This window comes from Neomonachus schauinslandi, chromosome 5 (genome assembly GCF_002201575.2).
Source record: "Neomonachus schauinslandi chromosome 5, ASM220157v2, whole genome shotgun sequence".
NCBI classification, from domain to species: Eukaryota; Metazoa; Chordata; class Mammalia; order Carnivora; family Phocidae; genus Neomonachus; species Neomonachus schauinslandi.
The window spans coordinates 18010589-18026451 of NC_058407.1; the positions used below are offsets into that span (position 1 = coordinate 18010589).

At 41.4% G+C, this 15863-nt stretch overlaps 1 protein-coding gene across 1 annotated transcript in view; it reads right to left on the bottom strand.

Annotated features, from left to right (window-relative positions):
- The window catches only part of HCFC2 (host cell factor C2), a 38928-nt gene extending 27989 nt beyond the window's left edge, over window positions 1–10939 (bottom strand). The window contains exons 1-3 of the mRNA XM_021687585.2: window positions 10773–10939; window positions 8991–9139; window positions 7484–7644 (exon numbers count right to left, since the gene is read on the bottom strand). Of these exons, the coding sequence (XP_021543260.1) occupies window positions 7484–7644; window positions 8991–9139; window positions 10773–10935 (473 nt within the window). The 5' untranslated portion in view covers window positions 10936–10939. The remainder of the gene's footprint in view (window positions 1–7483; window positions 7645–8990; window positions 9140–10772) is intronic.
- Between the last annotated feature and the right edge of the window lie 4924 nt (window positions 10940–15863).

Consider the following 15863-nt stretch of genomic DNA (forward strand, 5'->3'; position numbering starts at 1 on the left):
CTGCTTCTCCCTCTCCCACTCTCCCTGCTTGTGTTCCCTCTCTTGCTGTCTCTCTCTGTCAAATAAATAAATAAAAATTTAAAAAAAAAGAAAAGAAAAACAAAATAAAAGAACAAAGTTGGGGGCATCATGTTGCCCGATTTCAAGCTATATTACAAAGCAGTGATCACCAAGACAGCATGGTACTGGCACAAAAACAGACATAGACCAATGGAACAGGACAGAGAGCCCAGATATGGACCCTCAACTCTATGGTCAAATAATCTTCGACAAAGCAGGAAAAAATATGCAATGGAAAAAAGACAGTCTCTTCAATAAACGGTGTTGGGAAAATTGGACAGCCACATGCAGAAGAATGAAACTCGACCATTCTCTAACACCATACACAAAGATAAACTCAAAATGGATGAAAGACCTCAATGTGAGACAGGAATCCATCAAAATCCTAGAGGAGAACATAGGCAATAACCTCTTTGACATCAGCCACAGCAACTTCTTTCAAGATACATCTCCAAAAGCTAGTGAAACAAAAGCAAAAATGAACTTTTGGGACTTCATCAAGATAAAAAGCTTCTGCACAGCAAAGGAAACAGTCAACAAAACAAAGAGGCAACCCATAGAATGGGAGAAGATCTTTGCAAATGACACTACAGATAAAGGGCTGGTATCAAGATCTATAAAGAACTTCTCAAACTCAACACCCAAAAAACAAATAAGTCAAAAAATGGGCAGAAGACATGAATAGACACTTCTCTGAAGAAGACATACAAATGGCTAACAGACACATGAAAAAATGTTCATCATCATTAGCCATCAGGGAAATCCAAATCAAAACCACATTGAGATACCACCTTATACCAGTTAGAATGGCAAAAATTGACAGGGCGAGAAACAACAAATGTTGGAGAGGTTGTGGAGAAAGGGGAACCCTCTTACACTGTTGGTGGGAATGCAAGTTGGTACAGCCACTTTGGAAAACAGTGTGGAGGTGACTCAAAAAATTAAATATAGAGCTACCCTATGACCCAGCAATTGCACTACTGGGTATTTACCCCAAAGACACAGATGTAGTGAAAAGAAGGGCCATATGCATGCCAATGTTCACAGCAGCAATGTCCGCAATACCCAAATTGTGGAAAGAGCCAAGATGCCCTTCAACAGATGAATGGATAAAGAAGATGTGGTCCATATATACAATGGAATATTACTCAGCCATCAGAAAGGATGAATACCCAACTTTTACATCAACATGGATGGGACTGGAGGAGATTATGCTAAGTGAAATAAGTCAAGCAGAGAAAGTCAATTATCATATGGTTTCACTTATTTGTGGAACATAAGGAATAGCATGGAGGACATTAGGAGAGGAAGGGAAAAATGAAGGGGGGGATATCAGAGGGAGAGATGAACCATGAAAGATTATGGACTCTGAGAAACAAACTGAGGGTTTTAGAGGGGAGGGAGGTGGGGGGATGGGTTAGCCCGGTGATGGGTATTAAGGAGGGCACATACTGCATGGAGCACTGGATGTTACATGAAAACAATGAATCGTGAATCACCACATTAAAAACTAATGATGTATTGTATGGTGACTAACATAACATAATAAAATAAAATTAAAAAAAAAAAGAACCCTGAAACCAGGGTGCCTGGGTGGCTCAGTTGGTTAAGTGTCTGCCTTTGGCTCAGGTCATGATCTCAGGAGCCTGGGATCAAGTCCCACATCCAGCTCCCTGCTCCACAAGGAGTCTGCTTCTCCCACTGACCCTCCCCCCACTCATTCTCTCTCTCACTCTCTCTCTCAAATAAATAAAATCTAAAAATTAAAATTAAAAAAACCCTGAAACCAGCTATAAGCAATTAACAGCAATGATAATATCAAAACTATTTGACAACTGATGTGGCATAGACTTACACAGATCAGAATGGATGCCAGCCAGTAAGCTATACCAGTTAATACTGGTCAACTGTTAGTCCTATTTACAAAAGATAAGTCTACAACAAAATAATACACACAGATTGAAAAGTAGATATACAAGAAACAAACAATAAATTCACAATCACACTGGAAGATTTTAACATGTCATTCAGAAGTTGATATGATCTAGACTCACAGAATAAAAAAGCTTAAATAATAATTTAAAACAGTGATTGAATAGAAGAACCTTGTACCCAAACAACCAAGAACTTACAATCTTTATGAACACCTATGGAATAATCACAAAAACTGATTGACATACACCACAAAGACAATCTTCAAAAAGAAGAAACCCCATAGACCACGTATTTTTTAACACAATATAATAAAGCTACATATTAGCAACAATAACAAAACTTTCCATTTGGAAATTTTTACAAATTTATGCCAAATTATTTTTGGGTTAAAGAGAAAATAAAAAATAATGACAATAAGAGCACTATTTACCAAAACCTATGGAATATGGCCAAAGCCATAATCAGAGGAAAATGTGTAGCATTTATTAGAAAATAACACTGAAAACAAATAAATTAATAGGCATTCAAATTACGAGAAGTTACAAAAAAGTTAGAAAAGGTACCAAAACTATTAAAAGTTTAAAAGAAGTTAGAAAAAAGGAAAAATTTAGTCTATGGCCATACCACCCTGAATGCACCTGATCTCATCTGATCTCGGAAGCTAAGCAGGGTCGGGCCTGGTTAGTACTTGGATGGGAGAAAAAAGGAAAAATTTAAAGAAATGGAATAAGAAAACAAGTGAAAAACAAAAATAAATCAATAAAACTAAAAAATGGTTCTTTGAAACCACCAAACCACTCACGAGTCTGATTAGAGAAAAGACAACATACACATTTATAAATGAGAAAAGAGATGTGACTACAGATAGAGATTTTAAAGATATACAGAGAATTGTCTTATAATTTTTATTAAAAAATGTAAAAATCTAAATGAAATGGGTGATTTTTCAAGGAAAACATAAATTACCAAATGATTCAACAGAAAGTAGAAAAATCTAAATAAATCCATAACTATGAGATATTGAAAAGTTAGGCAAAGATCATCTTCCTAAATTATACCAATCTCAGACAATTATGGGAAATTTCTACTAAATATTCAAGAAATTATGTTATTTAAGCATAATAAAGGATGGAAAGCTTCCCATAACCTCAGAACACAGCCCTGATTATGTTCCCAGGAATAACAGAATCCTAATACTCAAATCAGATTAGAATAAGACCCCACTACCCCAAATAAAGTCAATATAGGAAAAATCACTAGTGACTATAGATAATATAAATAAATGTTAGCAAAATGAATTCGGCAAAGTATGAAAAGAACACTGTAATGCAACAAACTGGGGTTTAACTACAAATAAAAAGACGGCTTATAGGGGCGCCTGGGTGGCTCAGTCGTTAAGCGCCTGCCTTCGGCTCAGGTCATGATCCCAGGATCCTGGGATCGAGCCCCGCATCGAGCCCCGCATCGAGCCCCGCATCGGGCTCCCTGCTCAGCGGGAAGCCTGCTTCTCCCTCTCCCACTCCCCCTGCTTGTGTTCCCTCTCTTGCTATGTCTCTCTGTGTCAAATAAATAAAATCTTTAAAAAAAAAAAAAAAAAGATGGCTTATATTTCAGAACCTAATAATATAATTCACACAATTAATGGATAAAAGAAAAGAAATAGTAAGTTAATTTCTATGTCTGAAATGAATATGAACATCCATTTTTGGTTAAAAAGAGAGAAAAAAAACTAATCAGCAAACTAGAAATTTTTAAAAACTTCCTTAATCTGATAAGGCAAATACTAGAAACCTATAGCAAACATCACAATTAATGACAGAAAGGTAAATATATTAATGAAACAGAATAGAGTCTTGAACAAGAGTTGACAAACATTTTCTGTAAAAAGCTAGACAGTAAATATTTTAGGCTATGGAAGCTATAAGGTCTGTCACAACTACTCAACTTTGCTCCTTTCTTTTTTTTTTTAAAGATTTTATTTATTTATTTATTTGAGAGAGAAAGAGAGCATGAGAGAGCACAAGTGGTGGAGAGTGAGAAGCAGGCTGCCCATGGAGCAGGTAGCCCAACGTGGGCCTTGATCCCAGGACCCTAGGATCATGACCTGAGCCAAAGGCAGCCACTTAACTGACTGAGCCACCCAGGCATCCCTCAACTTTGCTCTTTTAATATGAAAGCAGCCAGAGACAACATGTAAATGAATGGGCATGGCTGTGTTTCAATAAAACTTTATTAATAAAGACAGGTAGCTAGCAGGCCAAATTTGTCCCACAGAGTGTAGTTCATAACCCCTGGTCCTGAAAGCCTAGAAAAAGACTCATTTATATGAGGCTTAAGATATGATAGAGATGGGACTTAAAATCAGTGAGGAAAAAAATGGCTTGTTTAATAAATGGTGGTGGAGAACTGGAAATCCATTATAAAGAAAAAGTAAAAATCCTCATACTAGTCACAAAAATATATTCTAAATCTATTAATATTTTAAACATATAATATTTTAAACATAAAGCTGTGAATGTACTAGATAGTTGGGGGGTAGAAGAATCTTCCTAAGCAGAAAGCAATAAAAGAAAAATATTGTCAAACCTGATAAAACAAAAATGAAAACCCTTTTAAAAAAGACAAATAGAAGACTTGGAAAAATATGAATTATGGTGATGGATACACAACACAGTAAATTGACTAAAGTCATTGAATTGTATGTATAAAAAGGATGAATTTTATGGTATATAATTTATAGTTTAATTATTTAAAAAGGAAAAATGAAAGGATACGAACAATTTCAGAAAAGGAATTGCAAATGTCCACTATGCATAGTTAATCAAGCTCATTGCCAGTTTTTTAAAAAGATTTTATTTATTTATTTATTTATATTAGATAGAGAACAAGAGTGCACACGCACACGGGTGGGGAGGAGTAGAGCGGGTAGGAGAGGATAAGCAGACTGCGCTGAGCCTGCAGCCCAACATCAGGCTGGATCTCATGACCCTGAGATTATGACCTGAGCCAAAATCAAGAGTCGGACACAACTACCTGAGCCACCCATGTGCCCCAGTCATTACCAGTTTTTTTTTTAACATTTTATTTATTTATTTGACAGAAAGAGTGAGAGAGCACAAACAGGGGGAGCAGTAGAAGAAGAGGGAGAAGTAGGCTCCCCGCCAAGCAGGGAGCCCGATGCGGGGCTTGATTCCAGGACCCTGGGATCATGACCTGAGCCAAAGGCAGACGCTTAACCATATGAGCCACCCAGACACCACTCAGTACCAGTTTTTAAAAAAATCAAAATAAATTCATGAAATGCATTTCACCTATTAGTTTGGCAAAAACTAAGAAGAGTGAGACAATTCAATATTGTTAAGGGTGTAGACTGTAACCGTACACTGTTATTAGGAATATAAAATGGTTGTCTCTTTGGAAGTTGATTCAGGAATATCTAACAAACTTGAATGTAAATACCCTTGACCTCCCTCCCACCGATTCCATGTACAAGTATGAATCTACAAAAATTGGGGCGCCTGGGTTGCTCAGTCGTTAAGCATGTGACTTTTGATTTCGGCTCAGGTCATGATCTCAGGATCATGAGATCAAGCCCTGTGACCAGCTCCATGTTATGCATGGAGCCTGCTGATGATTCTCTCTCCCTCTCCCTCTGCCCAACCCCCCCAACCCTCACTCGCTCTTTCTCTCTCTAAAAAAACAAAAACAACAGAAACAAAATCGTTATACATGTGCAAAGACCGTAATAGCAAAAAAGTGGAAATATTTAAATGTCTACCAGTAGGGGAATGATTAAGTAATCTGCATAATTCAGACTACTTTTCAGCCATTAAAAAAAAATAAGGTCAATTTTTATCTACTGCCCTAAAAGATCTCAAAGACATACTGTTAAAGGAAAAACAAACAACAAAAACAAACAGGTAAACACCCAAAGTTGCAAAGCAAAAAGAAAGATCCCAATTCCATAAAAGAGAATACATGTCTGTGTAGGATCAGATCAACCTTTCCCACCTCCCCTCTCCTGCTAGGCAGAACACTCAGTCCTCGATTGCTGACCAAAATGAAATGTGAACAGAAATGAATCTGCTAGTTTTAACCAGAGGCTTTCAAAAGCACTGCATCTATCTATTTGCTCCCTCAAGCAGCATAAACTTGAGAACCTTCCCCATTATACACAATAACCTAAAAAAAAGCTGACTAATATATGTTACATGAAAAAGGTTCTAAAAGATACATATCAAATTGAATTATGTGTTTGCCTGTGTTGGAGGACAGTGATGCCGTAAGAAAGAACTTCACATACTTTCTAATTTCTTGCACTTTTACAAGTCTGTATCTAGAAAAATCTGTTTAATGTAAAAATGAAAAAGACATGTGCCAGAAGTAAAAGTATCTGGATTAGTATGGTGGGATAAATTTTTTTCCTTTTCTCCAGTTTCCAAGTTTACCATGATGTTTTAGTATGTGTCATTTTTTTTTTTTAGTTTTTTTTTTTTTAAGATTTTATTTATTCATTTGAGACACAGAGATAACAGAGAGAGAGAGAGAGAGAAAGCATGAGCAGGGAGAGAGGCAGAGGGAGAGGGAGAAGCAGGCTCCTCGCCGAGCCAGGAGCCCAATGTGGGGCTCGATCCCAGGACCCTGGGATCATGACCTGAGCTGAAGGCAGACGCTTAACTGTCTGAGCCACCCAGGCGCCCCTAGTATGTGTCATTTTTTAAAGCTTGGAAAAGACAAGAAAGCTAAGACTCTAACATCAATGTAATGTAGGTACTATATTGATGGCAACCTGCAAGTACTTTGAAAATGATGCCAACGATCTTATTTAGCCATCAGAATGACACTGAAACGTAGATATTTAATCACTTCCATTTCACAGTCAAGGAAAACAGGATTAGATTACTTCCACTAAAGGACACACATGGTAAACAGTGAATCATAAAACTGTCTTTTGGACTCTAAATCTTCAAATCCTGAGTGCTATAATGACAATGTGATCAAAACACTATGCAAAAAAAATGAGGTAGTGATTAGTTCTGTTTGGAAAAAGGAGACAGTTGGTTCAAAAAGTATTTGCTTGTGTGAACCACTGTAACAGCTTCCTGTATGAAAAGTGGATACTTCATTTTATAGTGAGATTTTTGTCACCAAATTCTCAGAGGCATCTAATTTGAAAACAACCATTTGTTACTTTTTGTTATCATTTATGACAAGTGAAATACATTATGGCCCAATATATACAAATAGGTTGCTATAAGGAGTTATATTAATAGCATTTAATAAGATGATTTCTGATTAGAAAAGGCATAATTTTGAAAACATATATTCCAGGGACTAAGGAAAATACAACTGCACACAAATTTGTTCATTGTTAGGTAAATGTAAAAGGCTAAGTTTCATTCCTTTTAATAACTGAAAATGGTAGAAATTAAATGTTCTTAATCTAAGTCATAAAATAAACATTTGGTCCAAAAAAGAATCAGCATACCTGGGAACATTATTGTTTGAATCTTCACTTTCATTTGCCAGACCACCAAACAAATAGCATTTGTTACCATATAAAGAGAAGCTATGTCCAAGCCGAGGGCAAGGAGGTAAACCAGAAGAAGGAGGGTGGGGTTTCACTTTTTTCCATAACCAACGACTTGCCTAAAAAAGAGCATAAATACAATCAGACAATATCAAGAAAGCATTCCTATATTGTCCATAGTATAACATCATACCAATACATTTTAATCAAAATCCAATCAGAAGGCTCCAGTAAGCTATTCCAGGGACAAATGACAAGTAAACAGGTAATTTCTGGAACTAAAATAAACATTGTAACAGAAATTCAGTCTAGTCTTCCTGGAGCGCCTGGGTGGCTCAGTCGGTTAAGAGTCCAACTCTTGATTTCAGCTCAGGGGCATGGGGGCCCAGTGTGGAGCCTGCTCAAGATCTCTCTCTTCCTCTCCCTCTGCCCCTCTGTCCCCACCCAAAAAAGGGAAAGAAAGTCAGTCTAGTCTTGCATATTCACAGCTTTCCTCAACAGCAACCTAAGCTCATAGTAATAAACACCAGTAATGCAAAAATATTTTCCAAATGAAAAATTAAATATACATAGCTTTAAGATTAAATGAAATTTATATAGTCTTACTTTCTGAAATTAGGTAATCCATAGATAGTTTGTATTTCAACCTTTAAATAAGCATAAATAAAGATCATTTAACAAACCAAACTCTAAAACTTATGCTCTGGCTATGGATGTTCTATTTATCTAAAACTATTTGTTTATGAATAGGTATAATTCACCTATACCTCTCAATTAGCAGATGTCCTCATGATAACAACCCTGTGAACATATGCACAGTTCAGAAATAAAAGTCATTTAAGGGCAGGCGGCCGGTTAGCTCAGTTGGTTAAAAGTCATTTAAGGGCTGTCATAGAGGGCTCTGAGTGTAGTTTAACAGAATCAAATGTATAAAGGACATATGAAATTGTACACTTTTTTTGTATGTATTGCCGGGGGAGTGTTTATTAGTGTGAGGGTAACAATCTCTATAACGAAGGCAGAGGTTTGCAAAGTATGGTCTGGGGACCAGCATCAGCACATGGGAACTTGGAAGGAATGCCAGGGGTGAGGCCCCACACCAGACAATACTGATTCAGAAACTCTGGGGGCAGGGCCCAGCAATCTGTGTTTTCACAAGCCCTCAGATGCTTCTGTTGCTGCTAAAATTGAAGAACTAAGATACAAAAACCTAAACGTGTAACATATATAACTGATGCTAAGTAACAGATATCTTAATGTTACAACTGTTACACTGGGTATTGAAAAAAGACTTACATTAGAAACTCTGGCTTTTTAGTGAAGTGGAAACATTTTCCTTGAAGCTATAAAATGTGAAGCTCATACTATTTTAAATATGTAATGAAATATTTTGCAATCTTTCAAAGAATTAGGAGCAATATCATTATTAAAGCTGCAGATTGAGATAAATTTGAAATACACTTACTTGCAACTCATATAACTCATTGCTGTATCTTCCATATTCAACCATTCCCCCAAATACTAGTATTCTGGTACCATCACAGACAAATCCATGGGCAGCGCAACCTGGAGGGATGTCTCCTCTAACAGCAGGTAGGAACCACTGATTTGTAACTAGTTGCCAAAATAAAATTAAAACCAATTATAATAAACAGTTACCACAAACTATGAGTATTTGTATTTATCATCTGTATCAGTGGTTATTGGAGATTGGAGATGACTTTGCCCCCAGGAGCAAACTAAAAATGTGTAGTTGTCTGCCTTCGGCTCGGGTCATGATCCTGGAGTCCCGGGATCGAGTCCCACATCAGGCTCCCTGCTCAGCGGGGGGTCTGCTTCTCCCTCTGACCCTCCCCCTTCTCATGCTCTCTGTCTCCCATTCTCTCTGAGATAAAAAAAAAAAAAAAAATCTTTAAAAATGTGTAGTTGTCTAACTGGAGGGAGGGGAGAGATGCTAATGGCAACTAGTGGGTAGAGACTAGAGATGCTGCCAAACACCTTACAATATACAGCGCATGCTCTTACAACAAATAATTCTCTGGTTCAAAGTGGCAATACTGGTTGAAAAACCCTGATCTGTATAATTTAATTCTTACCAAAACCCTACTTGGTGAGTATCATCATCTCTATTTTACAAGTGAAAATCTGACATTTAAGTTTGGTAACTTTAGCGATGACCCTGGGCAACTGGCAGAGCAAAATTCAAACCAGGTCTAACTTATTCTAAAACCAGGATTTTTACACTATACCAAATTGTCAAGTAACTTTTAAACTATATATTAGAGTGCCAGGAGGAGGAGAGGGTGAAAAAATGAAATTCCTCCTACGCCACTATTTTATTAACCTTAAAATGAACACTATGATTAAGTTATTTGGTCAAAGTCATTGATCATGACATAGACCCAAAATTCAGTAATTAGCCTTACACCCAGGAAACAGCTTCCTCTTGATAGCCGGCGCATTTACAAGTTGGGGAAAATGAAATTCCACCCTCCTTTCTATCCCGAGGCACTCAAAGGCAGGGCCTCCCCGGCCCAGGGGCACCTGTGATTTGTAGCGGTGCTCAAGCTGACAGTCCTCTTTCCGAGAGCGCTGCACAGCCGAGCTTCAGCACACACACCCAACTACAGAGACAGGCGCCGGTCTCACCAACGAACCACTTCCCCGCCAGTTAAGAGGGTTACCAGTGGGGTAAAAATCTTGACTGCCACCTGCCAGATACGGGGTTGTATTTGGGGTGAAAGTACCAGGCCTTTCGTCTTCCCTCCTCACCACCCCTCAGCCCTCCCCCTGCCCCGATTCGTTTCCTCCTAAGGAAAGACCGCAGGCAAAGACGAGAATGGCCCGGAGCAGCTTGGGTTTGGAGCTGGTTTTGGTTTTTGACAGGGGAGGGATCTCGGACCGCCGGAGTGGGAAAGACTTAGGGAAGAGGCCCTGGCGGGTGGAAATGGTCTCTCTCTTGCCTACGTCCGCCCGCAGGGCTGGGGAGGGGGGTCCGGGAGCGCCTGCCTGACGGCCGGCGCGCCCCACTCCGGGCCCGGTTCTGCCCCGCGGGCCCTGGGGAAACGGAGCTGCCACCAAAGACACTGCGGAACCCCGGCCGCCCGGCCGAGCCACACTCCCAGCTGCCCGCCCGAAGATGCAGTGACCCGGCGGTGACAGCTGTCAGGGCCTCGGCCGCCGCCTCGCCTCCCCTCCCCCTCCGCTGCTCCCACAGGCGGGGCCGTAGAGTCGCCGCGGCGCCTACCCGTGTTGTAGACGTGCAGCTCGTCCGCGATGCCCTCGTTGCCCCCTCCAAAGATGATCATCAGCTCCCGGATGGCCACGGCCCGGTGTCCGTGCCGGGCGCGGGGGACCGGCCCCGTGAAGGAGGAAACCCGCCTCCAGTTGAGGAGGCTGGGAGCCGCCATCTTCCCAACCCCCGCCCCTCTGCCCACAATGCACCGCGCCCGCTCCGGCGCCGCCGCTCCCGGGGGAGGGCGGGGACCCGCCTCCAGCTGTGCGCCGGGGGGAGGGGGGGTCACGTGACCGCGGGCATCCCGGGCGAGGCTGGAGGCCGGCGGAGAGCCGAGGGGTCCCGGGAAGGGAGCCCCGCCCTCAGCCCCGGGCATAACGTCCGGGCCTGGCACCCTGGGCAACGGGCCTTGGGGTGTAAAGACATTCCTACCGACTAAGTCTCACCTCCCCACCAGGGCCCCCCGTTTTGTATTTGCGGGAGAAGGTACAGCGTTTTCCTTTATGGCCACTTTAATTGAGCATCTAGGATGTGCGGGCGAGTCAGACCCTTTGCACGGTTACAGCGCAACGGGGAGAAAAGCTCGCGCAGAGGTTCGAAGTGCCGGGGGCGCGGGGAGGAGAGAGGGAAGTTGGCCTCGGCCGGCGGGTGACGCGCGCGCCCAGGGCGCCCAGGCGTCGAGGATGCCCGCGAAAGCGGGAGGAGGGAGACGCCGGCCGCGCGAGGGAGCGGCCGCGAGTGCGGCGCCCCGGCCGAACCTGAGCACGCCGGAGGGAAGGTGGGAGCTAAGCCTGCTCAGGCACTTGAAGTTTTGTTGGGTGTCATGCAGAGAAGTTTAGCAACAGTTAGCCGCGAAAGGTTTTTTTGTTTCAGCAGGTGGGAAACTATCTGTAGGTTTCCGTTTTATTACTAGCTGACATTTGAAGGTCTTCCATTGCCAAACGCTGTCCTAATTGCCTTATGTGTATTAACTCATGATTCTCCCAACAATCCAGTAAAGTGGGCACTGTTATCTCCCTTTCGTGGATGGGGAAATGAGGCACAAAGAAGTAAAGTAATTCTCCCACCGACTCAGCAGAAGCAGATTGGGACCAGGATTCAAACGCAGGGCTTCTGATTCCATAGCCCCTTTTTCTAACAGCTATACAGTAACTGAATTTGCTCACAGTCATATGTAACCCTATTAAGCCTGAGCTGCCTTATCATCTGGTCCTATAAAGAATCACACTCGAAGAGATACAATTCCAGAAGAAAAAAAATTTTTGAAAGCAGTTTAAATCCCTACCTCACACTCTCAACAAGGTACCAAAGGGGGAATACACACAACATACAGCAAATTTCCTAAAATTCCTTTTTCTTCATCTCTTACCATTAGCAATTTCTCTCCTACACCTGTATCATCCCCTCTCCTCCAACTCCCTCAGTCCTGAGCCTTCCTCTCCACCTCCTCATCCATCTAAACTTTCCTTTGAGAAGTGATTATCTTTTTTTTTTTTTTAAGATTTTATTTGTTTATTTGACAGAGAGAGAGAAGAGCACAAGCAGAGGGAATGGCAGAGGGAGAAGGAGAAGCAGGCTCTGCACTGAGCAGGGAGCCCGATGCGGAACTTGATCCCAGGACCCCGGGATCATGACCTGAGCTGAAGGCATACGCTTAACCATCTGAGCCACCCAGGCGCCCCGAAGTGATTATCTTTTTAAAAGGAATCCTCCCTGTTCTTTCAGCTCCTGCTTCTCACGTTTTTCCTTTCACCGATTACCCCAATTTTACAATATGGTCAAAAAGAATTTGGGAAAGGAGGGGGAAGATGGCTGGAAACAAAGAAAGGAGTCTATGAATATTTATGTATTAATATTTTCTTTGTCACATACATAAATGTTTCTGTTACAAAGTATGTATCTGAAACAATACTGGGAAAGTATTGGGACAAAGCAATGAGCTTTTCATAGAACTTAAAATATTTAATTTAATAAGAACTGTACTTTTTTCTGAGAGGTTAGGGTTAAGATGTCCTAACTTTTATGAGTGATGCTGTAAGTAGATGGTAGGTGTGTGTGTGTATTTAATGCCGTTATAGCAAAAGATGAAGGGCAAAATTGAAAGTTATAAACCCAATGTTGATATTCAAATTAAAAAAAAATCAAAACTGGTCTGTGATATGTGAAAGGCTGAAAATCCCTGAACTGGAGGAAAGATGAAGGCAAAACATTACAAGAAAGGTGATTACAAGTCATAACTGATTGCTTAGATAAGGAGGTGCAGGACAATGGAGGAAGTGTGTATTCATTTCCTAGAACTGCTGTAACAAAATACCACAAACCATGTGGCTTGAAACAACAGAAATTTGTTGCCTCACAGTTCTGGAGGCTAGAAACCCAAAATCAAAGTGTCAGCAGGGCCACAATCCCTCTGAAAACTAGGGGAGAATGCTTCCTTGCCTCTTCCTGGCTTCTAGTGGTGGCCATTGATCCTAGGCATTCCTTGGCTTATAGCTACATCTCCAAACTCTGCCTTCATCATCACACAGTATTGTCCCTGTGTATCTGTGTCTCTTCTCTGCTTATAAGTTCACATCCTAATGACCTCATCTTGATTACACCTGCAAAGACCCTATGTTCACATAAGGTCACATTCACATATATTGGGCATTAGGATTTCAACATATCTTTTTGGGGAGCACAATTCAATCCATGACAAAGTGCTTAATCCAATGGAAATGGTATTTTACCACAGCAGCTTTGGCTCAACTCTGCTTAATGAGGAGTTTAGAGTAGGTCCCTGATTCTCAAGAAAGCTACCTTCAATCTCTGAAACTCTAGGAACGGAAGTTAGCACCTAGGAGGAGAGTAGAAAGGGAAGAGTGAGGCAGAAGAGCACCCTGAAGAAGCCAACATTTACGAGGTAAAAACAGAAGGAGGCACTCATGAAGGAAACAGAATGAGGAGCCAGAGAGGTCAAAAGGGAAACGGGACGAGGGTAAGAAGCCACAGGTGAAGGGAGTTTCACAAAGGCGGAAGTGGTTATCAAAGCCAAAAGCCATAGAGAGGTCAGATAAGAAAAAGACAAATAAGTGTCTGTTGGATTTGCAAATTAGGAGGTTATTAGTGGCCTAGATTAAAATACTCAAGTGGAGTGGGAGGAAGGAAGCCAGGGAAGATCAAAGAATGAATAACAAGTAAGGAAGTGCAGATAATGTGTATAGTCTACTTTTTACAGAGATTTGCCCATGAAAGGAAAGAAAACACAGTGGCTGGAGGGAGAGATGGATACAGGACAAACTGCATTATTTTGCATGGCTGACATGAGCATGACTGTGGGCCCAGAAGAAGGATGCAGTTGAAAAGGAGAGACTGAAGGAGCAATAGAGATGTCTTAGTCAGTTTGGGCCGCTGTTAAAAATACTATGGACTGGGGCTGGCTCAGTTGGTAGAGCATGTGACTCTTGGTCTCAGGGTTCAAGCCCCATGTGAGATATAGAGATTACTTAAAAAAATAAAATCTTTTTTTAAAAAAATACTACAGACAGGGTGGCTTATAAATAACAGAAATTTATTTCTCACAGTTCTGAAGGCTGGAAGTCCAAGATCAGAGTGCAGCATGGTCAGGTTCTGGTGAAGGCCCTCTTACTGGTTGCAGGCTGCTGACTTCTCGCTGTATCCTTGCATGGTGGAAGGGGTGACTCTCTGAAGTCTGTTTTATAAGAGCACTAATCCGATTCATGAGGGGCTTCACCTTCATGACCTACACACCGAAATACCAAAGGTCCCACCTCCTATTGTCATCACCTTGGGGGTGAGGATTTCAACATGTGAATTTGGGGAGGGGGCACAAACATTCATAGCAAGAGAATATGTCATTTGGAAATGCTTTTGTTATAAGTGGCAGAATATCCAACACAGTGGCTAAATGATAAGGCTGTTCATTATCTTGCACAAGAAATCTGGGGTTAGTTCAGTGGTGTCACAGTTCTGGTTAGTGGCTCTGAATTTCTCTTGGCCTTTCCTTTGTGGTCATAAGAAGGTTGTTGCAGCTCTGGGCATTGTGTTCTCTCATAACCATGCCCAAAGATAAAAAGCAGGAAGACAGCCAGGATGGGGAAATAGAACTCTCCTTTTACAAGGAGAAAAAGCATCTTGCCTAGAAGTCATCCAGCACACTTGCCCTTGGGTTTCATTGGCCAGAACTAGGGCATTTGGTATATTAAGATTACATTCACTAGGTGCGCCTGGGTGGCTCAGTCATTAAACATCTGCCTTTGGCTCAGGTCATGATCCCAGGGTCCTGGGATCGAGCCCTGCATCGGGCTCCCTGCTCGGTGGGAAGCCTGCTTCTCCCTCTCCCACTCCCCCTGCTTGTGTTCCCTCTCTCACTGTGTCTCTTTCTGTCAAATAAATAAAATCTTAAAAAAAAAAAAAAGATTACATTCACTATACTCATGGAAATACCAAAAAAACAATGGCTTTAAAAGTGTTTATTTCTCCCATATAAATGAATTTTGGTCATAGCAGTCCAAAGCCGGCAGGCATGGCAGCTGTGTTTCACCAAAGTCCTCAGGAATTTGTAGACTTTCTGGATTGCAATTCCTCCTTCCAACTCATGGTCCAAGATGGCTGCCCCAGCTCTAGCTATTGCATCTATATTCCAGCCAACAGGAGAGAGTAAGGGAAAGGAATGTTCCCTTCTCCAGAACACATTTTGGAATTATACATATTATTTCTGCTTACATCCCATAAGCCAATATTTAGTCACAAGGCCACAGTTAGTTGAAGAAAATCTGGGACATGTAGTTTTCATTTAGAATGGCCATGTTCCCAGCTAATGTTCAAGGCTCTGCTACAGAGAAAGAAGAAAACAGACATTGGGGTTCATCTTGCAGGAGGGTGGCTACAGGAGTCTGGGAAAGTAGTTGTTTTTGTTTGTTTGTTTGTTTGTTTTCAGCCTCAATAATGAGAAGCGGGCAAGGAAGAATAAAGTTGGAAATGAGAGTTGCTTGAGCTAACCTACTAGGCCTACCTTAGGGAGAATTGACACTTGATGGAGCAAGATCCTGAAGGATCAAGGAAGGGTGGATTCAGAAGTACACATGGATTTACATGTGCACT